Raw genomic sequence first — 23,694 nt, 5'->3', positions numbered from 1 at the left:
ACATGAACTCAGTGGCTGGCTCTTTGGCACTCCCCCTTCCCGAGGGAGAAGCAACCTTGCTAGGCCACAGAGGAGGACATTGCAGCCTGTCCTGAAGATAACTGGTAAGCTAGGGTCAGATGGAAAGGGAGAGGAGATGAGGGATGGAAGGTGGGATTGGGAGGGAATGAGCAAGGGGGCTAAGGCTGGGATAAAAAGTAAATAACCTGTGATTAATATAAAAAAAACTACAATTATAAAAAAAGAAGGATCTTTATTTAAATATTTGATTTTATTGATTAAGTTATTCCATTGATACTCTATTTTTATTTTGGTTATGATAATTATATATATCTTTGTTTCTTTCCCCAAAAAAGGTCATAAAGCATCTTACACAGGAATATATGCCTTTCACCAAATACTTTCTTGCTATTATACAATTAACTATTCAGCTTCTTAATCTATTATCCCCCTGACCCACAAAAATGTAACTGCTTATAAATTGTGCTGATGTATCATAGAAATTGACTTGAATATCTCTGTAGGCAGAGCATAATTACTCTCCTGCCAAGAACAAATAATTTATACTACTTCAAAGAAATAAACATGCCTATGAATTTATGTGGATGGATAAATTTTTACAAACCATAGCTCTTTAATACAACTGTAGAAAAAAGTACTTGGTGAAACTAATGTATAAACTCTGATCATTTTAGTGTCTATCATGTATTCCCCAACAAACTTGCATTTTATAGCCTATAAATTGGGGCAGAACATGTCAAAGGACTCTATAAGAACAGACAATTTAACCCACTTGGACACTGAACTGCCATGGGCTACATCTGTGCAGGGGTTCTAGGTTATCTCCATGAATAGTCCTTGGTTGGAGTATGAGTCTCTGGGAAGTTCCCTGTGTTCAAATTATCTTGTTCTGTTGCTCTCCTTGTGGAGTTCCTGTCCTCTCCAGCTCTTACTATTTCCCACTTCTTACATAAAATTCCATTCACTCTGCACGACAGTTGGCCATCAGGCTCAGCATCTGCTTTGATAGTCTGCAGGGCAAAGGCTTTCAGAGGCCCTCTGTGGCAGGTTCCTAGTTTGTTTCCTGTTTTCTTCTTCTGGCTTTCAGAGGCCCTCTGTAGCAGGTTCCTAGGTTGTTTCCTGTTTTCTTCTTCTTCTGATGTCCATCCTCTTTGCCTTTCAGGATGGGGATTGAGGTTTTTGTTAGGGTCCTCTGTCTTGCTTAGTTTGTTTAGATGCACAGATTTTAGTGGGTTTGTCCTATATTGTATGTCTATATGAGTGAGTATATACCGTGTGTGTCTTTTTTGCTTCTGGGAAGAGGGTCTGCCTCTGACATAATCTGATTGGCCTGGTCTTTGATCACCTCCCCCTGAGGGGGGAGCAGCCTTACCAGGCCACAGAAGAGGACAATGCAGCCACTTTTAATGAGAACTGATAGACTAAGATCAGAAAGGAGAGGAGAACCTCCCCTATCAGTGGACTTGGGGAGGGGCATGCATGCAGAAAGAGGAGGGAGGGTGGGGTTGGGAGGGGAGGAGGGAGGGGCTTATCGAGGGATACAAAATGAATAAAGCGTAATTAATAAAAATTTTAAAAAAAGATTTATAGGACTTGTACATATGCCAGAATATCTTTTGAGACAAGCATTTCATGGTATAATAAGGAAATGTATTGGTTTAAATAGATGTCCAGTAAAAGCTCAAAAAAAAAAAGAACAGACAATTTTAGAAAGAACTATTTATGAGCAATCCACCCAAAGTCTTCATTACACTTTCAACAAGATTTATACATCTATATGAATATAGAGATCAGAGACGCAAAATGAAAATTGTGACTATTCTCGAAAAACACATGAACTTTTTAAATTTTTACCTCAAAGATTTCTAGCAAATGAGTATTCAAACACTAATACCAGGTACAGGCCAATAATAAAAAAATACAAGATTCCAAACTATGCTACATAATTGTAGCAAGATTACTATAAACCAAGTACATTCATTATTTGCAATGTAATCCAATATACTAAGAGATGACATGTGCTTTATTTTAATTAGGTGTTTCTTCTAAAGGGTTGCTTTGCACCAACTGTCTTGATAAGAAAAAAAATGTAGTCATTGCTCAAAATGTTTGTAGCAAATCTAGTTTTAAATTGAAGCAATTTATTCAGAAAGCAGTCTACTACTACAGAAATAATCAATGTGTTTTTACTTAGATAGTACTGGAGCTTTCCAATCGCCTGTACCTAAATGACTGTTGGTGCCCTTAAATGTCACTCTTTGGCACATGTTCATTTATTGTGTTTAAGCAAATTCCAGCTTCCCTTAAGATTTTGCTGAACAGTTTTGCTTTACAATTTTCAATAGTCAGTCTCAGTCCCTTAAGGAAGTGGGGGGTAACATCTATCATTTTAACTAAATAATACTGTTTTTTTTTTTTTGAAAGTCTAGATTTCTCTTTCCATTCTCAGAAGTTGAGTTGTGCTGAAATGGAATATTTTAAATTTTTAAACCCTGCCACTTCAGGCAACTTGGAGTAGAGGGGAAAAGTGGTCTCCATTTCAAAATGAAAATAAAAATATTTGTAAGGAAAATATCATTCACAGTCACATAATAATGCAAAGATACAAGACAATAAGAGGGTCATATAATTCCCCTTAAGTGTGATAAAATTTCACCCCTTCTGATTAAGTTCTGAAGTCAAGGATAAGCCATAAAATAAATAGGGCTCTTATTGATGAAGTGTCCAGCTTGGAGCAGGAGTGTACATGCTAAATATAATGCACCAATTTCCTGGGGAGCATTTTTAAAATGTGACAAATTTTCATCAACTTAATAAATAGATATGCCTATAGAAGATAGAGCAGTAGAAGAGTAACACTGGTGTGTTCCCTGTGAGACAATGCAAAGTTTTATTCCAACCTCCTTCTAAGAATGTTGGAAGAACATCATGTTTGTACATGTAGAATTACAGAGCATTTGATGAGAAATCTGAGATATGCTTAAGGTAGTGGATAAACTGGCACATTGCAAATACTACATTTTTCAGGACAAGTTTTCAAATGCTCTTATTTGTAGTAATTGATTGTACCTCAAAAGAATTATTTTTGTTCATTGCTCGTTTTTAAATATATATAACTTTCATATATACCTTAAAACTGTTCAAATGACACACAACAATTTCTAAAACTGCAAAGCTACATCATCCTTCATTTTATTACGTTTATTGAATTTATAAGAATATAGAATATTTAAGATATTAGGTATAATTATTATGGCTCACAAATTCTATAAAAATAAAAACTCACTACTCCACACATTTTTTTCACAAGATTTTCTGCAGATATCTCTTTATATCTCTTCAATAATTCCACATAGGAGTACAGTTGATCTAACATTGATTTTTCACTTTATTAGAAAACTTACCCAGTATAACAGCACAATTATGTTCTCTCACCCACAATGTTTTATTGTAGAAATTAAGTATTATTGATCAAATTTAATTTTTCCTTATGCAAGAAATTTTATTTTTGTAAATAATAAGTAAGCCTTACCTAAGGGTTTCTATTGCTGTGATAAAGCACAGCATAAACACATGACCAAAAGTAACTTGAGGATAAAAAAGGTTTGACTTACATATCCTGAATCATAGTCTATAGAGGAAAGTCAAAGTAAGAACTGAAGGTCAGGGCATGTAAGAAGGAGCTGATGTAGAAGCTCATGGAGGGGCTCTGCTTTCATGGTTTGGTCACAGTGTTTTCTTTTTTTTTTAACTTTTTTATTTTTTTATTAATTACACTTTATTCATTTTGTATCCCCCCATAAGCCCCTCCCTCCTCTCCTTCCGATCCCATCCTCCCTCCCCTTTCTGCATGCATGCCCCTCCCCAAGTCCACTGTTAGGGGAGATTCTCCTCTCCTTTCTGATCTTAGTCTATCTTAAATTTAGAGATCTCCATGCCTCTGTCTCCTGAATGCTGGGATTAAAGACCTTTACCACTGTACCTGGGCCTAAACTGTTTTTTTTTTAATTTTATTTTTTTCTTATCAGTTACATTTTATTAACTCTGTATCCCAGCAGTGTCCCGATCCCTCATTTCCTCCCAGTCCCTCCCTCCCTCCCTCATCTCCATCGTGCCCCTTTCCAAGTCCACTGATAGGGTGACCTCCTCCCCATTCATCTGATCCTGTTTTATCAGGTATCTTCAGGACTGGCTGCAAAGCTCTCCTCCATGGCCTAACAGGACTGCTCCTCCCTTGGGGGGTGGGGAGGCCAAAGAGCCAGGACATGGGGTAAGATGATCAATCCTCGTTTAGAAAAACAGATGGGATGTGCATTGAACTTATGACACGAGTCTACTGAGCGCATTTGAAAGACTCTAACTAGCAGTGTTTTCAAAGCAAAGACTCATGACCAAACCTTTGGCAGAGTACAGGGAATCATAAGAAAGAAGGGGAGTTAGTCTGATGAGGAAAGGATAGGAGCCCCACAAGGACCAAATATATCTGGGCACAGGGTCTTTTCTGAGACTGACATTCAACCAAGGACCATGTATGGATATAACCTAGAACCTCTGCTCAGATGTGTCCTGTGGTAGCTCAGTAACCAATTGGTTTCCCATAGTGAGGGGAACAAGGACTATTTCTAACAGTGTTTTCTTATAGTACTCAGAACCAGCAATACAGAAGTGGCACCACACATAGTGGAATGGGCCTTCTCACATCAATCACTAATTAAAAAACAAAATCCCTTTAGGTTTGCCTACAACCCAGTCCTGTGAAGGAAATTTCTCAATTGTGATTCTCTTTTTTCAGATGACATTAGTTTGTGTCTAGTCAACAAAAAACTAGCCAACATAAAGCATAAATAAAAAAACAGACCCTAAAAATAAAAAAAGCCACAGTGTGGGCCAGGGATGTGCTTCAATGGTAGAGCCTTCACTTATCATGAGGTTCTATGTTTGTTCTCTTGGATCACAAAGTGGTCATAATTTAAATTATTTTCTCTGCCGAAATATTTAGTGTATTTTAAATCAGGATGTTTTGGAGTACTTTGGACATTTGTACTTTCATTCAGGTTTCTCTATGTGGTAGAATTCAACTGGTTTCAGAGAGAATAAGGACCCAAACACTCTACATTATTATTTACCCACTAATTCTTTCTGTTTACATAGTAAGAGGGAAACACTATTCTGAAGAATAATTTATGTTTTGTTCCTGGCATTTTTGCAGTAGTCTCTTGTGTGGTTCCTTACAGCATCTAACAAATAAATCTGGTATAATTATTATCCATTATTTCGTATTTCATGTTTACTTACTTTGACCTAAAATATTTACTTTTTATTTTACTTTTTTCTATCTTAAATTCATAGTCATATCTTTTTAAATAAAATATTTTCTTCAACCTCCCATTTAATTTTACAAAGTAAAAATACATTTGATCAAATAGTAGTGATATATATACATATACTTTATTAAACAGTTACATCAGGAATAAAGAACTAGACAATAAGAAATGTGACTGAGATTAATTTTTTCTTAATTGTTTCAGGAAAAGGTATCACAAACAAGCATACCCACACTCTCTCACACACACACAAATGTTCTTGTGAGAAAATGATCATACTTTCCAAATTATTTTCTTTCTACTGCCCATTCCCATCATAATTTCCCCATTTATGAAACTTTAAGAGTGAACTTGTCACCTAACAGTATGTATTATTGCAAGTCATGAATTATTTTAATGTTATTAATCTAAACTTTTATTGACTGTGCTGTAAATTACAGAGCTCACTTTTTCAGTTTCCCAATTACAGAATCTAAAACAATACTATTTTAGTGTTCTAATTTAAGGAATGACTGTATATTTTGTGACACCATTCTTGGGGAGATGTGAGCAAAAATGTAATCAGCCAGGTAGGTAACTGATGTCAGACCAAAATAAGAATACTACCAAAGACCTATATGTTAAACCAATAAGTTGTATTGGTGTTTATTGGTGTTTTATTGGAGTAATTGGCAGAAATAACTCAAATGATAGCAGCATTAGCAAAGCCCACCCCAGCATGGGTAATAGCTCATGAAAGCTAAAAACCTGGAGCACACTGCATACCCTGCAGGCAGCCAACAGGTTGGAGAGTGTCCTTTCCTAGTGACTCAATCTCAACCTTGTCCAGATATGTTAGCTAGTTTCTACTTCTTCCAGGAAACTGGACTGATGTCAAAGTCTTGGCAGCTTGGCTTATTTAAGAGTGACTCTTAGCAGTCTTTATTGTGTACTCTGGCTGGGAGAGGCATAGTGAATCTGATTAGAGTTGTGTATTTACTGAGCTTAAGGAGGGATTGTTCTACTCTAAAACACCTGTTGCTTCACCTTCCTTTTAGCATCCTATATCTTAATCAACTTCCTTTCAAGATGGAAGGGACCAAACTCCTACACACATCACTTTACTTAATGAATTAAAGAAGTTATTAATTTTCAGTTTAAACTTAGGATGCAGCTGCTACTTATTAGTAATAGTATTTAGGCTATTATGATCAATGACAACATGCATATAAAGGCACTTAGGCAGTATGAGTTTCAGTATATGGATATGGATACTAACTATTTACATACCAGCAACCTAAATCTTGTTGCAATCTTCATAAGCTCTAAAAAAGAAAATGTAAGTAACTATTTTATCCCAAATTTTTTTCTACTCATTTTTGTTAAGAGGATCATTGATTCTTTGAATTGTTTTATTTGTTTCTAATTTATTGATTTCAATCCTGAGTTTGATTATTTCCAGCCTTCTATTCCTCTTTGGTATGTCTGCTTCTTTCTTTTCTAGGGCTTTCAGGTGAGCCTTTAAGTTGCTTGTATGAAATGTTTCAAATTTCTTCTTGAAAGCATTTAGTGCTATTAATTTTCCTCTTAGCACTGCTTTCATTGTGTCCCAAAAGTTTGGGTATGTTGTGCCTTCATTTTCATTGAATTCTAGAAAGTCTGATTTCTTTCTTTATTTTTCCCCTGACACAGCTATCATTGAGTAGCAAGTTGTTCAGTTTATATGGGTGTGTAGGCGTTTTGCTATTTCTGTTAGTTGTTGAGGTCCAGCTTTAGACCATGGTGGTCAGATAATCTGGACACAGGGGTCTTTTCTGAGACTGATACTCCAAACAAGGACCATGCATGGATATAACCTAGAACCGCTGGACTGATGTATCCCATGGCAGCTCAGTATCTAAGAGGGTTCCCAGTAATAGGAATGGAGACTGTCTCTTACATGAACTCAGTGATTGGCTCTTTGATCACCTCCACCTGAGGGGGGAGCAGCCTTACCAGAAGACAATGAATGGTGAGGCTTGATAGACTAGGGTAAGATGGAAGGGGAGGAGGAACTCCCCCATCATTGGTCTTGGAGAGGGACAATAGCAGAAGAAGAGGGAGGGAGGGTAAGATTGGGAGGAGATGGGAAAGGGGGTTACAGCTGGGATACACAGTGAATAAACTGTAATCAAAAATAAAATAAAAATTTTACAAAAAGAATATCAGCATTCAGTATGATAAAAGAGAGTTTATATGCAGCAAATGTATGCAGACAATTCCTCATTTAAGCATGTTTCTAGTAACATGTGTAGCCTAATATACAGGAAAGTAAAGAAAAATAAGAAAAAATGTGGTATCTTTTTTGTCAAGTGGGAATGTTTTTATTTAAGGGAAGTAATATATGCAGCACTGACTTTTAAATGAAGCTTGATTTTCATAAAAAAATAAAACAGATGTGAATTTGTACTTTGTCATAATCCATTTCCCCAAAGCAGCGGTTATTTTATAAAAATAACAATAAACTTTTGCTCAACCATATTAGTAGCAGCTTTATTCGTAATAGCCAGAACCTGGAAACAACCCAGATGCCCCTCATGTGAGGAATGAATACAGAAAATGTGGTACATCTACTCAATAGAATACTACTCAGCAATTAAAAATAAGGAAATCATGAAATTTGCAGAAAAATGAGGGGCTCTAGGAAAGATCATCCTAAGTGAGGTATCCCAGAATCAAAAAGACACACAGGGTATATACCTACTTATAAATGTATCATTAGACATACAATATAGGATAAACATACTAAAATCCGTAACACCTAAAGAAGCGAAGCAAGAAGGAGGACCAATGTAAGATGATCAATCCTCACTCAGAAAGGCAAAGGGAATGGACATGAGAAGAGGGAGTAAACAAGAAACAGGACAGGAGGCAACCACAGAGGGACTCTGAAAGACTCAACCCAGCAGTGTGTCAAAACAGATGCTGAGGCTCAAAGCCAAACTTTAGGCAGAGTGCAGGGAAACTTACAAAAGAATGGAGAGAAAGAAAGACTTGGAGCAGACAGGAGCTCCACAAGGAGAGCAACAGAACCAAGAAATCTGGGCCCAGGGACCTTTTCTGAGACTGATACTCCAACCAAGGACTATGAATGGAGATAACCTAAAACCCCTGCACAGATGTAGCCCATGGTAGCCCTAATGGGTTCCCTAGTAAGAAGAACAGAAGCTGTCTCACTCAATGCCTGCCTCTTTGATCACCTCACCCTGAGGGGGGAGCAGCCTTACTAGGCCACAGAGAAAGACAGTGCAGCCAGTCCTCATGAGACCTGATAAACTAGGGTCAGATGGAAGGGGAGGAGGGCCTCCCTTATCAATGGACTCAGAGTGGGGCATGGGAGGAGATGAGAGAGGGAGGGTGGGATTTGGAGAAAATGAGGGAGGGGTTTCAGCTGGGATAAAAAGTGAATAAACTGTAATTAATATAAAAAATAAAAAATAATATTTAAAAATCAAACAATAAAATTGGAACTCCACTTGACTTTAAAACAAAAACCACAGACTTCTCATTTTATAAAGAAGAATAATAAAATCTTATATAGGTAGTCCTGATAAGACTTGTTAGGTTAGGTTCAGATGGTAGGGGAGGAGGACCTCCCCTATCAATGGACTAGTGGAGAGGGATAGAGAGGAAAAAGAGGAAGAATAGGATGGGGATGAGACAAGTGGGGGGGGGCTACAACTAGTATATAAACTGAATCAATTATAAAAAATAATATTTTTTTAAAAAATGTGGTACCTTAAAAAAAAAAAAAGATTCCAACACATATTGTTGTGATATCCACGAGGGACCCTGCACTTTAAACTCAGTTAAAGTCTCAGCCTTCAAGATTACGATTACGCTGATACACCTAGACACTATTCTTTACAGAGAATTGGAAATCGTAAGTCATCACTTCTTGCAGGAAAGGACAGACAGCATTCAGTAGATATTTCTGGCAGCCTGCAATGCAGCACTGCACTGTGCCATCTAGAAACTATGTTATTAGGCCCCCTTACTTTACCTTGAGCCCCAATCCCAGGTAACAGCTCAGCTAAAAAGAGTAAATATTCGTACACAGGTGGTCATAAAGCTGTCCTGTCTTAAAAATTCATTTCTTTTATCAATCCCAAAAGCACAGGTCACAGACCTCCAAAAGGGATATGCCTGTATGTAAAAGTTTCTGCAGTTATTGCAGCTTTAAATTAGAAAATTACAATATTTTTAATTCAGATGCAATGTATAAACTGAGTTCTTTTTTACCAAATTAGTGTAACTAAGCAACATTGTCATATATCACTTCATCCAATTACCAAGGAAACAAAATTGAAACCTAAAAATGGGTTAAATCCTTTCACAAGATGAATGTGTCTGTACAGTCCATGAGTCCAGAATTTAAGAGGCTGAGGCAAGTGGATCACAAGTTCAAGGCCAGCCTAGGATCCACCATGATACCCAACTTCAAAAACAGAAAACAAAACAGCTGTCAGAGAAAAGAATACATGATTGTTTTATCACATCTGGAGTCACTTGCAAAAACATTAAACTAAATAGAATTTGTGTTTTTATATGTGATTATTGTATAATTCTCCATTGCTTTTCCCCCTAGAACTAATGTACACCGTTGAACTTGCTGGAGGGCTTGGTGCTATTCTCTTGCTACTTGTTTGTTTGGTGACCATCTATAAATGTTACAAGATAGAAATCATGCTCTTCTACAGAAATCATTTTGGAGCTGAGGAGCTGGATGGAGGTAAGATGACTTCCCTGCTTTATTGTTGCTTCTGAATATACTTCATCTTATTTTATTCTAGCAAAAAAAGTTTTGCATATCTTTGTCAAATCATTTTTGTATGGAAATATGTGTGGTAAATTAGAGCCAATAGGTAGTTTTCTCTACAACTTGTCTAGGAACACCTACCCTTTTTAGAATTGTATTCCAAACATCACTTACAAATTACAGACACTGATTGCAATGTTATTGGCATGTTCATTTTCTCTCACCTTGTAATCAGTACTAAAAGGCCTGTTTTATTTTTCTAGAGATAAGGTGTTTCTCTTTTAATTGTCTTCCCTAGTGGAGCAGTTTGAAGTGAATTTCAATTTGTTCTTGTTTAGACTGATAGCTGTTTTATTAAATTGTACTGACATTTTAGCATTCTTCCAAGAGGCTCTTTAATGTTGTCCATCTCTCTATTTTTGCAGACCAAATGTCACTCCAAGGGTATACCATGAGAAAAAGTACAAACTCACATTATTTATATAATAACACATATAACATTTTTGCTCATACTGAACAAGTAAGCAGTGTTTTATAGAAATAGTAATTATCTTTGGCCAGCCAAGAATATGTGTACATTCTAAAAAGAACTGAAGATACATAAAATTCACTTCCCAACAGCACTCATTAGTGAACTTAAAAGTGTCTTGTGTTTCTTTGAGGTCATTTGGAAAACATAAGTTAAACTTAAAAAAATAGAATTTGCAAAATGACAACAAATAGTGAAAATGATACCTCGGTTATATTGATAAGCATTTTTCTTTGTCAGTTTTGCGCTAAATAGTGCAAGTCGCAATGAAACTTTGTCCCTGTGACCATTCTGGGGTCTTCTGCAGCAGCCCATAGGCAGAACTGCCAGTTTTCAAACATGTAAAAAGGAGTGGTTTACTGTTATTACAGCATCCTTTCTATTTACCCTTCTCCTGATGACACTAATTTGAAGGTCAGGCTGCAGAAACATTATTATTTTGTGGAGTTTTCTTAAAGCAATGCTTTATATATTCACAAAATATAGCAATTTTCTTAGTTATTTGTTTTCAATTTTCTTCCCTGTTCACATAAATTAGTAGATTTTGGTTATTTCAAGAATGTATAATAATAGCTATATGAGTGCCATGCATCTTAAAATCACTTGTCATAAACCTCATAAAAGTTACAAGTTCAATATTATTACGTCAATTTCATTGAAAAGGTTACTGGAGCTCTCAGAAGCTAAATAATTAATTCAAAATAATAATTCAAATATTACTTTAAGGGGCCAGGTAAGCATGTAAAACAAATAAATCTATTTTCAAATTCCACATATTCTGTTACCAAGTCTACCTTATTTTTAAATTTTAGCATATTCAGCATCATCTGAAGATATGCTGTTGTTTGTTCAATTAGAAGTAGATGATATTTGAAAAAGCAGTTTATCTAAACAACCTCACATCATCTATTATTCTTGCTTTAAATGTGTTTGTTTTGTTCTGAATGACATGAATGATTTTACCCAAACCATCAATTTCCAGTAGAGGCTTTATCTGTCTTTTCATTAATATAGAAATATTAGAATTTATTTTTAAAAATCAGAACAATATTCCATTGAATTTCGGTGATTTGAAATTTATTTTGAGGAAACTTGCTACTAATACATACTTGAGTGAGATACTTGTATATACCTAATGGATTTCATTGTTATTCTGGAGCTATTTGGGTCCTTAGTTTTTGTTTGGGGTTTCTTTCTTTCTTTTCTTTTTCTTTTTTGTTTATTTTTTAGGTGAGAAAAGAAAGCAAAGAAACAGTAACAAACAATATTTTAACAAGTTAGATATTTTCTCAATAAGCTAATTTGGTTTATAAATGCCTTAGAATTTGTTAAAGTCTGTCCTTCAGGCTATCTTGAACATACTCAGGAATATAAGTACGAGGGCTTTCTTTGAGATTACCTTGTGAATGCAATAAGCCCAAAGAAAGCCAAGGTAATAAGCTTAATTATCATCTGCGTAAGATTAAAGACTGCCAAGGCAAAGAACGGTGAAGTGGTTTTATGAGAAAAAATCCGTACTGCAAGTGCATTTATCCCCTGGTGATATGGTGAGAAGAAGTTCATCCTTAAATAATCCATTTTACCACAATGGACCTGACTCCTGCAACTTCCAGAAACACCATTTTATTCAACACTTTTTTTTTTTCCCAGTAATAAGTATATAACAAGTTCGAGGCTGAACAGATGGCTCAGTGGTCAAGAATACTGGCTGCTCTTACAGGGGACCCAATCTGAGTTTTCAGCATTTCCATGGTGGAAATGAGAAAATGGACATAAATTCTTACCCTTAAAAATTCTGCATCTAACCACAGGTATTTCTATCATCCCTTCCTTGATGCCCAGAAATTTCCACCTCAGAAACCCATACAATATCCTAATCTTAGCAACATTCCTTTCTGTCATAAATAATTACCTAATGTTCTAGAGGTGAAAACCATTTTGGAAAACACCAAATCCTTATATTCTTAGCTCCCCACAGTATTTTTCATCTTCCAAATGTGATGACTGTTAACAGAAATGCCTGGCATTTCAGAAGTTTTTTACTTTTATTTATTTATTTTTTTTATTTTATATGCAATTTTTTTCTTTTTTTTTAATTTTATTTTTTTTTTCTTATCAGTTACATTTTATTAACTCTGTATCTCAGCCATGTCCCGATCCCTCATTCCCTCCCAGTCCCTCCCTCCCTCCCTCCCTCATCTCCACCGTGCCCCTTTCCAAGTCCACTGATAGGGGGGACCTCCTCCCCATTCATCTGATCCTGTTTTATCAGGTATCTTCAGGACTGGCTGCAAAGCTCTCCTCTGTGACCTAACAGGACTGCTCGTCCCTTGGGGGGTGGGGAGGCCAAAGAGCCAGTCATTGAGTTCCTGTTAGAAATAGTCCTTGTTCCCCTCACTATGGGAAACCAATTGGTTACTGAGCTACCACAGGCTACAACTGAGCAGAGGTTCTAGGTTATATCCATACATGGTCCTTGGTTGAATGTCAGTCTCAGAATAGACCCTGTGTCCAGATATATTTGGTCCTTGTGGAGCTCCTATCCTTTCCTCATCAGACTAACTCCCCTTCTTTCTTATGATTCCCTGTACTCTGCCAAAGGTTTGGTCATGAGTCTTTGCTTTGAAAACACTGCTAGTTAGAGTCTTTCAAATGCGCTCAGTAGACTCGTGTCATAAGTTCAATGCACATCCCATCTGTCTTTCTAAACGAGGATTGATCATCTTACCACATGTCTGCTCTCTTGATTATCTTTTTTAGGTGTATAGATTTCATTATGTTTATCATATCTTATAGGTCTATATAAGTGAGTATATACCGTGTTTGTCTTTCTCCTTCTGGGATATTTCACTCAGGATGATCTTTTCTAGATCCCACCATTTGCCTGTAAATTTCATGATTTCCTCCTTTTTGATTGCTGAGTAGTATTCCATTGTGTAAAAATACTACAATTTCTGTACCCATTCCTCCGTTGATGGACATCTGGGTTGTTTCCAGGTTCTGGCTATTACAAATAAAGCTGTTATAAACATGGTTGAGCAAATATCCCTTTTGTGTACTTGAGCAAACTTTGGGTATATACCTAGCAGTGGTATAGCTGGGTCTTGAGGAAGCAGTATTCCTAATTGTCTTAGAAAGCTCCAGATACATTTCCAGAGTGGTTGTACCAGTTTACATTCCCACCAGCAGTGGAGGAGGGTTCCCCTTTCTCCACAACCTCTCCAGCATGTGTTGTCCCTTGAGTTTTTCATCTTGGCCATTCTGATGGGTGTAAGATGATATCTCAGGGTCGTTTTGATTTGCATTTCCCTGATGGCTAATGAGGATGAGTGTTTCTCTGGCATTCGATATTCCTCTGTCGAGAATTCTCTGTTTAGCTCTGTCCCCCTTTTTTTTAATTGGATTACTTGGTTTGCAGATTTTCAGCTTCTTTAGTTCTTTGTATATACTCGATATTAGTCCTCTGTCAGATAAAGGGTTAGTGAAGATTCTTTCCCAATCTGTGGGCAGTCGTTTTGTTTTGATGACAGTGTCCTTTGCTTTATAGAAGCTTTTCAGTTTCATGAGGTCCCATTTGTTGATTGTTGCTCTGAGAGCCTGTGCTGTTGGTGTTCTGTTGTGGAAGTTTTCTCCTGTGCCAATGAGTTTTAGGCTGTTCCCCACTTTTTCTTCTAACAGATTTAGAGTATCTGGTTTTATGTTGAGGTCTTTGATCCACTTGGACTTTAGTTTTGTGCAGGGTGATAAATATGGATCTATTTTCATTTTTCTGCATGTGGACATCCAGTTGGACCAGCACCATTTGTTGAAGATGCTGTCTTTTTTCCATTGAATGGTTTTGGCTTCTTTGTAAAAAATCGAGTATTCATAGGTGTGTGGGTTTATTTCTGGGTCTTCTATGCAGTTCCATTGATCCTCCTTTCTGTTTTTATACCAATACCATGCAGTTTTTATTACTATTGCTATGTAGTACAACTTGAGATCGGGGACGGAGATACCTCCAGATGATCTGTTGTTGTACAGGATTGTTTTGGAGATTCTTGGTTTTTTGTTCCTCCATATGAAGCTGAAAATCTTTTTTTCAAGGTCTGTAAAGAATTGAGTTGGTATTTTGATGGGAATTGCATTGAATCTGTAGATTGCTTTTGGCAGGATGGCCATTTTCACAATGTTAATCCTACCAATCCATGAGCACGGGAGATCTTTCCATCTTCTGAGATCTTCTTCAATTTCTTTCTTCAGAGACTTGAAGTTTTTTCTCAAACAGGTCTTTCACTTACTTGGTTAGTGTCACCCCAAGGTACTTTATGTTATTAGTAGCTATTGTGAAGGGTGTTGTTTCCCTAATTTCTTTCTCAGCCCTTTTGTCTTTGGTATACAGGAGGGCTTCTGATTTTTTTGAGTTGATTTTGTATCCTGCCACTTTGCTGAAGGTGTTTATCAGCTGGAGGAGTTCTCTGGTTTAATTTTGGGGGTCGCTCATATATACTATCATATCGTCTGTGAATAGTGACATTTTGACCTCTTCCTTTCCGATTTATATCCCCTTGATCTCCTTTAGTTGTCTTACTGTTCTGGCTAGGACTTCAAGTACTGTGTTGAAGAGGTAGGGAGAGAGTGGGCAGCCTTGTCTTGTCCCTGATTTCAGTGGGATTGATTTAAGTTTCTCTCCATTGAGTTTGATGTTGGCTATAGGCTTGCTGTATATTGCCTTTACTATGTTTAGATATGTACCTTGTATGCCTGATCTCTCCAAGACTTTAAACATGAATGGGTGTTGGACTTTGTCAAATGCTTTTTCAGCATCTAAGGAGATGATCATGTGGTTTTTCTCCTTCAGTTTGTTTATGTGGTGGATTACATTGATGGATTTCCGTATGTTGAACCATCCTTGCATGCCTGGGATGAAGCCTCCTTGGTCGTGGTGGATGATATCTTTGATGTGTTCTTGGATTCGGTTTGCAAGTATTTTATTGAGTATTTTTGCATCAATGTTCATAGGAGAGATAGGTCTGAAGTTCTCTTTTTTGTTGGGTCTTTGTGTGGTTTAGGTATCAGGGTGACTGTTGCTTCATAGAATGAGTTTGGTAATGTACCTTCTGTTTCTATTTTGTGGAATAGTTTGAGGAGAATTGGTGTGAACACTTCTTTGAAGGTCTGGTAGAATTCCAAGCTGAAACCATCTGGCCCAGGGCTTTTTTTGGAGGGGAGACTGTGAATGACTGCTTCAATTTCCTTGCGGGATATAGGGCTGCTCAGTCTTTCTACCTGATCTTGACTTAATGTTGGAAGATGGAATCTATCAAGAAAATTATCCATTTCATTTAGGTTTTCAAATTTTGTGGTATATACGCTTTTGTAGTATGACCTAATGATTGTTTGAATTTCCTCTGTGTCTGTAGTTATGTCACCCTTTTCATCTCTGATTTTGTTGATTTGGATAGATTCTCTCTGCTTTTTAGTTAGTTTGGCTAAGGGTTTGTCTATCTTGTTGATTTTCTCAAAGAATCAGCTCTTTGTTTCATTGATTCTTTGAATAGTTTTATTTGTTTCTAATTGATTGATTTCAGCCCTGAGTTTGATTATTTCCAGCCTTCTGCTCCTCTTGTGTGTATCTGCTTCTTTTTTTTTCTAGGATTTTCAGTTGGTCCATTAAGTTGTTTGTATGTGATGTTACGAATTTCTTCTTGCAGGCACTTAGTGCTATAAAGTTTCCCCTGAGCACTGCTTTCAATGTGTCTCATAAATTTGGGTATGTTGTGCCTTCATTTTCATTGAATTCTAGGAAGTCTTTAATTTCTTTCTTTATTTCTTCCTTAACCCAGCTGTCATTGAGTAAAAATTTGTTCAGTTTCCATGTGCGTGTAGGCTGTTTGTTATTTCTGTTGTTGTTGAGGTCCAGCTTAAGTCCATGATGGTCAGATAGAATACAAGGGATTATTTCAATCTTTTTGTATCTGTTGAGGCTTTCTTTATGACCAACTATATGGTCTATTTTGGAGAACGTTCCATGTGGTGCTGAAAAGAAGGTATACTCTTTTGAGTTTGGATGAAAAGATCTGTAGACGTCTATTAGATTCATTTGATTTAGGGTCTCTGTAAGTGTTTTTATGTCCTTATTTGTTTTCTGTCTAGTTGATCTGTCCCTTGGTGAGAGTGGGGTGTTGAAGTCTTCCACTATCAGGGTTTTAGGATCAATGTGTGATTTAAGCTTTAATATTGTTTCATTTACGAATGTAGGTGCTCTTGTATTTGGGGCATAGATATTCAAAATTGTGATGTCCTTTTGGTGGATTTTTCCTTTGATGAGAATATAGTGGCCCTCCTTATCTTTTTTGGTTAACTTGTGTTGAAAGTCTATTTTATTAGGTATTAGGATGGCTACTCCCGCTTGTTTTCTGGAACCATTTGCTTGAAAGATATTTTTCCAGCTCTTTACTCTGAGGTCGTGTTTATCTTTGTTGCATAGGTGTGTTTCTTGGATGCAACAGAATGATGGATCCTGTTTCCGCAACCATTCTGTTAGTCTGTGTCTTTTAATTGGGGAGTTGAGTCCGTTGATGTTGATAGAAACTAGTGACCAACAATTGTTACTTACTTTAGATGTGGGGTTGGTGGTGTCACTGAGTTTATTGCTTGTCTTCTTTTGTTTTTTTGTTTTTTTTTTTTTGTGTGTGTAGTTATCTATTTCCTCTGTTTCCTTCGATGTAGTTGTTTTCTTTTGTTTGGAGTTTCCCTTTTAGTAACTTCTGTAGAGCTGGGTTACTATGTAGATATTGTTTAAATTTGGTTTTGTCTTGGAATATTTTGAATTCTCTGTCTATGTTGATTGAAAGTTTTGCTGGGTACAGTAGTCTGGGTTGGAATCTGTGGTCCCTTAATGACTGTATGATTTCTGTCCAGGCCCTTCTGGCTTTCATAGTTTCTGTTGAGAAATCTGGTGTGATTCTGATAGGTCTACCTTCATATGTTACTTGGCCTTTTTCCCTTGCTACTTTAAGAATTTATTCTTTGTTTTGTATGTTCAGTGTTTTGACTATGATGTGACATGAAGATTTTCTTTTCTGGTCTAGTCTACTTGGTGTTCTTTGGCCTCTTGTATATTTATGGACATCTCCTTCTTTAAGTTGGGAAAGTTTTCTTCTATAATTTTCTTGAAAATATTTTCTGGACCTTTGAGCCTGATGTCTTCTTTTTCTTCTACTCCTATTATTCTTAGATTTTGTCTTTTCATGGTGTCCTTGATTTCTTGGATGTTTTGTGTTTGGAACTTTTCTGATTTTATTTTTTCTTTGAGAGACTCGTCAATTTCCGCAAGTGTATCTTCGGCTCCTGAGATTCTTTCTTCCATCTCTTGTATTCTGTTGGTGATGCTTACCTTTGTAGTTCCTGATCTTTTCTCTATGTTCTCCAGCTCCTGGTTTTTCTCTATTTGTGTTTTCTTTATTGATTCTAATTCTGTTTTCATGTCTTGCACCATTTCCTTCATCTGTTTGAATTGGAGTCCCGCTTTTCAATGATAGCTTCTATTTTTTTTTCCGTTTCCTCTCTATGTATCACTAATTGTGCCTCTACTTCTTTGGGTATAATTGCCTGTATTTCTATGAGAGCTTTATTTATTTCTTCTTTATTTGCCTTCATTTGTGTGGACATTTCTTTGAGAGCTTTGTGCATTTCTTCTCTGTTTGCCTCAATTTTCGTGGTCATTTCTCTGAGAGTACGATTTGTTTCCTCTTGGTTAGTCTCGATTTCTTTGGCTATTTCTTTGAGGGCTTTGTTCATTTCATCTTTATGGGCCTCTAATAGCTGGAGAAACATAGTTTTGAGGTAGTTTTCTTGTGTATCTAGTGAATTGAAGTGTCCATTGTTTTGTGGGGTTGCTGGTGAGGTCATTATGTCCTGATTTTTGTTGGGAGTGTTATTACGTCTGCCTCTAGCCATCTGGTTATTTATAATTCCCACTGTTTGTTCCTCAAGATTGTAGTTTGGGTTATGATCTTCTCTTTCTGCTTTCTGGACTGTTTTTTTTTTTTTTTTCAGGAAGATGAGAGAGGTTCACTGGTTTGGGAGTGTGCGCTGTGGTTTTAGTTTTGCCTAAGTAAGGAATGTGATGCTGGTGCTATTCCTGTGTGTTTCTCTGCCAGGGGTCGGGGGGTGGCGCCGGTGATAGAACTTGCTGCTAGACTTTATTGTGCTGGACCCAGGAGAATCTCAGGACGTGTAGAATGACCACAGTCCCAGATCCCGAGCTGTAGTTTGTTTGCTAGGAGCAGCCTAGCAACAGAGTTCAGCACTGGACTTCCGGCACTGTGAAGCCGCTGTGTGCCTCTTTATCCTTCTGCTCTGCTGCGGCAGGGTTATGGCGGTGTTTGGGGGAGTGCCCGAAAGGATCGGGTTTTCTCAGCCCTGATCTCGGGTTCGGGTACAGACAATGTGGTCTGTGGCAGATTCTGCTGGACACCTCCTGCCTCCTCCCAAGAGGGAGTAGGGATTTTGAGCTGGGCACGCAGCTGCTCTCCGTGTGCGGGGGGAGCTCAGTTGTGATGGTGGCAGGTACCCGTGGTTGGAGAGACCTTCCAGGGAAAGACTGGGTGGGTGACCCGTGATCAGTCTGGCAACTTTCCTTTCCCGTGGGGTTTTCTTGCGATTGGGATTCTCAGTCTCAAGCACCCTTGTGCCCACCGATCAGCCTGGGAAAGTGATCGGGACATTAGGCTTGCCGCACCAGCCTGGAGACCTGTGTTAGCTGGGTTCTCTTCCGGGTTCTGGCTGGGCAGCCGAGAGTGGACCCTACCGATTCCCATGCCGTGGGAGCCTCCCCTCACCTGGGAAACACGGTAGATCGCTGTTGTTTTAGGGCCCAGAGTTCAGTCTCCTGGTCGCTGCACGGAGTGTTTTGTCCCGCTTCTCAGACACGGTGTTCTCCCGGCTCTGCCATCTTTGCCCCTACCCCTATATCAGTTTTTTACTTTTAAAACTGCGTAATTTGATGATCAAAGGTGAGCCTTTTTATTCTTAGCAATTATATTTGTATATTGGTTCTTTTTTTGTATCTGTCATTAAACTTTCTTAATACAATTTTTATTTATTACAATTTATTCACTTTGTATCTCAGCTGTAGCCCCACCTTTGTCCCTCCCAATCCCACCCTTCCTCACTCCATCATCTCCTCCCATGCCTCTTCTCCAATCCACTGATAGTCAAGGACCTCCTCTACTTCCATCTGATACTAGCCTATCAGGACTCATCAGGACTGTCTTTCATAGTCTTCCTCTGTGGCCTGGTAAGGCTGTTCCACCTTCAGGGGGAGGTAATCAAAGAGCCAGCCACTGAGTTCATGTCAGAGACAGCCTCTGTTCCCCTTCCTAGGAAGCCCATATGGAGACTGAGCTGCCATGGGGCACCTCTGTGCAGGGGGTCTAGGATATCTCCATGAATGGTCCTTGGTTGGAGTCTCTTAAAAAGAAAACCTTTAAAATACTTTTGAAAGTAATGATAAGTAAAGAATATAAAGAAGAATGTGGAAATAAAAGTTAACTGATAGGGTACTGGGAAATAGCTCATTGGTAGAACACATGTCTAGTACACATGAGACAGTGGGTTCCATCCCAATTGCTGAAGAAAAAAAAACAGTTTTATTAGTCTTTTTTTATTTTTATTTTTTTAATGTTAGTTACAGTTTGTTAACTTTGTATCCGTGCTGTATCCCTCTCCTTCTTTCTCTCCCAATCCCACCCTTCCCCCCTCATCTCCTCCCTGCCCCTTTCCAAGTCCACTGATAGGGGAGTACCTCCTCCTCTTTCATCTGATACTGGCTTATCAGGTATCTTCAGGACTGGCTGCAAAGTCCTCCTCTGTGGCCTAAAAGGACTGCTCCTCCCTTGGGGGGTGGGGAGGTCAAAGAGCCCGCCACTGAGTTCATGTCAGAAACAGTCCCTATTCCCCTTATTAGGGTACCCATTTGGATACTGAGCTACCAAGGGCTATATATGAGCAGAGGTCCTAGGTTATAACCATACATGGTCCTTGTTTGGAGAAACAGTCTCATAAAAGACCCCTGTGCCCAGATATATTTGGGCCTCGTGAAGGTCCTGTCTTCTCCAGGTCATATTAACACATAGAACACATGTCTAGGACACATGAGACACTGAGTTCCATCCCAATTGCTGAAGAAAAAAAAAGAGCTTTATTAGTCTTTTGAAGAGAAAGTTTAAGGATTTGGCATGATAATAACTTACTCTTTAAGTAACAAAGGCTGGGTTAATCATATTATTTTTACTTTGTAATATATAAGTACAAAGAATTTTAACCCTGTTTAGCTTTGTATCTCATTTTTTAATTTGGTTATTTGGTTTATTGGTATCTAATTTCTTTAGTTCTTTATATATTCTGAATATTAGCCCTCTGTTGGATATAGGGTGAAGATCTTTTCCCAATCTGTAGACTGTTGTTTGGTTCTATTGACAGTGTGCTTTACCTTAAAGAAAGGATTCAGTTTCATGAGGTCCCATTATTAATTGTTGATCTTAAAGCATGAGCTGTTGGTGTTCTGTTCAGGAAGTTGTCTCCTGTGCCAATGAGTTCAAGACTAATTCCTACTTTCTATTCTAAGAGATTTAGTGTATTGGGTTTTATGTTGAGGTCCTTGATCCACTTGGGCTTGAGTTTCATGCAAGTTGATAGATATGGGCCTATTTGCATTCTTTTACATGTAGACATCCTGATAAACTAGCACCATTTATTGAAGATGCTTTCATTTTTCCATTGTATGGTCTTTGATTCTTTGTCAAAAATCAAGTATCTATAGGTATGTGGGTTTATTTCTGGGTCTTCTGTTAGATTCCATTGATTATCCAGTCTGTTCTATGCCAGTCTGTTCCGTGCAGTTTTATTACTTATACTCTGTTGCACAGCTTGAAAAAGGGATGTAGATATCTCAAGAAGTTTTTTATTGTATAGGATTGTTTTAGCTATTCTGGATTTTTTGTTTTTTCCATATGACATTGAGAATTGTTCTTTCAAGGTTTGTGTTGGTATTTTGATGGGAATTGTGTTGAATCTGTAGATTGCTTTTGGTAATATGGCCATTTCTACTCTGTTAATCCTAGTGATCCATGAGCATGGGAGCTCTTTCCATCTTCTGATATCTTCTTCAGTTTCTTCAGAGACTTGAAGTTCTTATCATATAGGTCTTCCACTTACTTGATTAGAGTTATACCAAAATCCTTTATATTATTTGTGGCTATTTTGAAGGGTGTTGTTTCCCTAATTTCTTTCTCAGCCCATTTGTCTTTGGTATACAGGTGGGCTACTGATTTTTTTTTTGAGTTAATTTTGTGTCCAGTCACTTTGCTCAAAATGTTTCTCAGATGTAGGAGTACTCTGGTAGAAGTTTTGGTGTCACTTATGTATACTACCATATCATCCCTGAATAGTGATACTTTGACTTCTTCCTTTCAATTTCTATTCCTTTGATTTTCTTAAGTTGTCTTAGTCTCTGGCTAGGACTTCAAGTACTATACTGAAGAGATATGGAGAGAGTGGCAATATTGTCTTCCCCCTGATTTCAGTGGAATCACTTTAAGTTGCTCTCTGTTTATTTTGATATTGGCTGTAGGCCTGCTGTATATTGCCTTTATTGTGCTTAGCTATGTGCCTTGTATTCTTTATCTCTCTAGAACATTTAACAAGAAGAGGTGTTGGATTTTGTCAAAAAGCTTTTCAGAATCTAATGAAATTATCATGTTGTTTTTTTTTTTTCCTTTTAGTTTGTTTATATGGTGGATAAATATTGATGGATTTTCTTATATTGAATCACCCTTCATTCTGGGATAAAACCTACCTGATCATGTTTTTGATTTGTTCTAGGATTCCATGTTTGTTTGTTTTTCTGGTTGGGAGACTTTTAATGACTGCTTTTCTTTAGGGGTTATAGGAAGATTTAGATTGTTTACCTGACCTTGATTTAACTTTAGTAAATGGAATCTATTAAGAAAATCATCAACTTCATTTAGATTTTCCCGTTTTGTGCTGTACCAGCTTTTGAAATAAGACTTAGTGATTTTTTTTTAATTTCCATAGTATTGTAATGTCCTACTTTTCATTTCTGATTTTGTTAATTTGAGTATTGTCTCTCTGCCTTTTAGTTAGTATGGCTAAGTTGTTTTGTTGTTGTTGTTTTATCTTGCCGATTTTCTCAAAGAACCAGCTTTTGGTTTTGTTGATTCTTTGTGTTCTTCTTGTTTCTAATTTATTGATTTCAGCCCTGAGTTTGACTATATCCTCCTATCTACTCCTCTTGGGTACGCTTGCCTCTTTTTGTTCTAGAGCTTTCAGGTGTGCTATTGAATCTACTAGTGTGGGATCGTTCCAATTTCTTTATGAAAGCATTTAGTGCGATGAACTTTCCTCTTAGCACTGCTTTCATTGTGCTCCATAAGTATTGAGTATATTGTGCCTTCATTTCCATTGAATTTTAAAAAAGTTTTTGTCTCTTTCTTAATTTCTTCCCTGACTCAGTGGTCACTGAGTAGAGAGCTGTTCACTTTCCATGAGGTTGTAGGCTTTCTCTTGTTCCTGTTGTTATTAAAGGCCTGATATAATCCATGGTGATCTAATAAGATACAAGTGGTTATTTCAATTTTATGGTATTGGTTTAGGCTTGCTTTATAACCTACTATAAGGTCAGTTTTGGAGAAGGTTCCATGAATCACTGAGAAGCAGGTATAATCTTTGTCTTTTTGTGAAAACTTATGTGGATATCTGTTAGGTCAGTTTGATTCATGAGATCTGTTAGTTTCATCATTTCTCTGTTTAGTTTCTATCTTGTTGACTTGTCCATTTGTGAGAGTGAGGTGTTGAAGTCTCCCATTTTTACAATGTAGGATTAAATGTGTGATTTAAGATTTAGTAATGTTCTTTTACAAATTTGGATGCCTTGTATTTGGGCATAGATGTTTAGAACTGAGATGTCATCTTGGTGAATTTTTTTTCCTTGATGAGAATAAAAATGTCACTCTCCATTTTTTTTAATTAATTTCAAT

The 23,694-nt window shown here is 37.3% G+C and overlaps 1 protein-coding gene across 1 annotated transcript in view; it reads left to right on the top strand.

Annotated features, from left to right (window-relative positions):
• The window catches only part of Il1rapl1 (interleukin 1 receptor accessory protein like 1), a 944,588-nt gene that overhangs the window by 910,431 nt on the left and 10,463 nt on the right, over positions 1–23,694 (top strand). Inside the window, exon 8 of the mRNA XM_055597800.1 lies at positions 9,952–10,095. Within this exon, the coding sequence (XP_055453775.1) occupies positions 9,952–10,095 (144 nt within the window). The remainder of the gene's footprint in view (positions 1–9,951; positions 10,096–23,694) is intronic.

Source organism: Psammomys obesus, unplaced genomic scaffold (genome assembly GCF_907164565.1).
Source record: "Psammomys obesus unplaced genomic scaffold, mPsaObe1.curated_primary_1811, whole genome shotgun sequence".
Classification (NCBI taxonomy): Eukaryota; Metazoa; Chordata; class Mammalia; order Rodentia; family Muridae; genus Psammomys; species Psammomys obesus.
The sequence above is the reverse complement of the archived record's forward strand: the minus strand, read 5'-3'. Positions and strand labels throughout refer to the sequence as shown.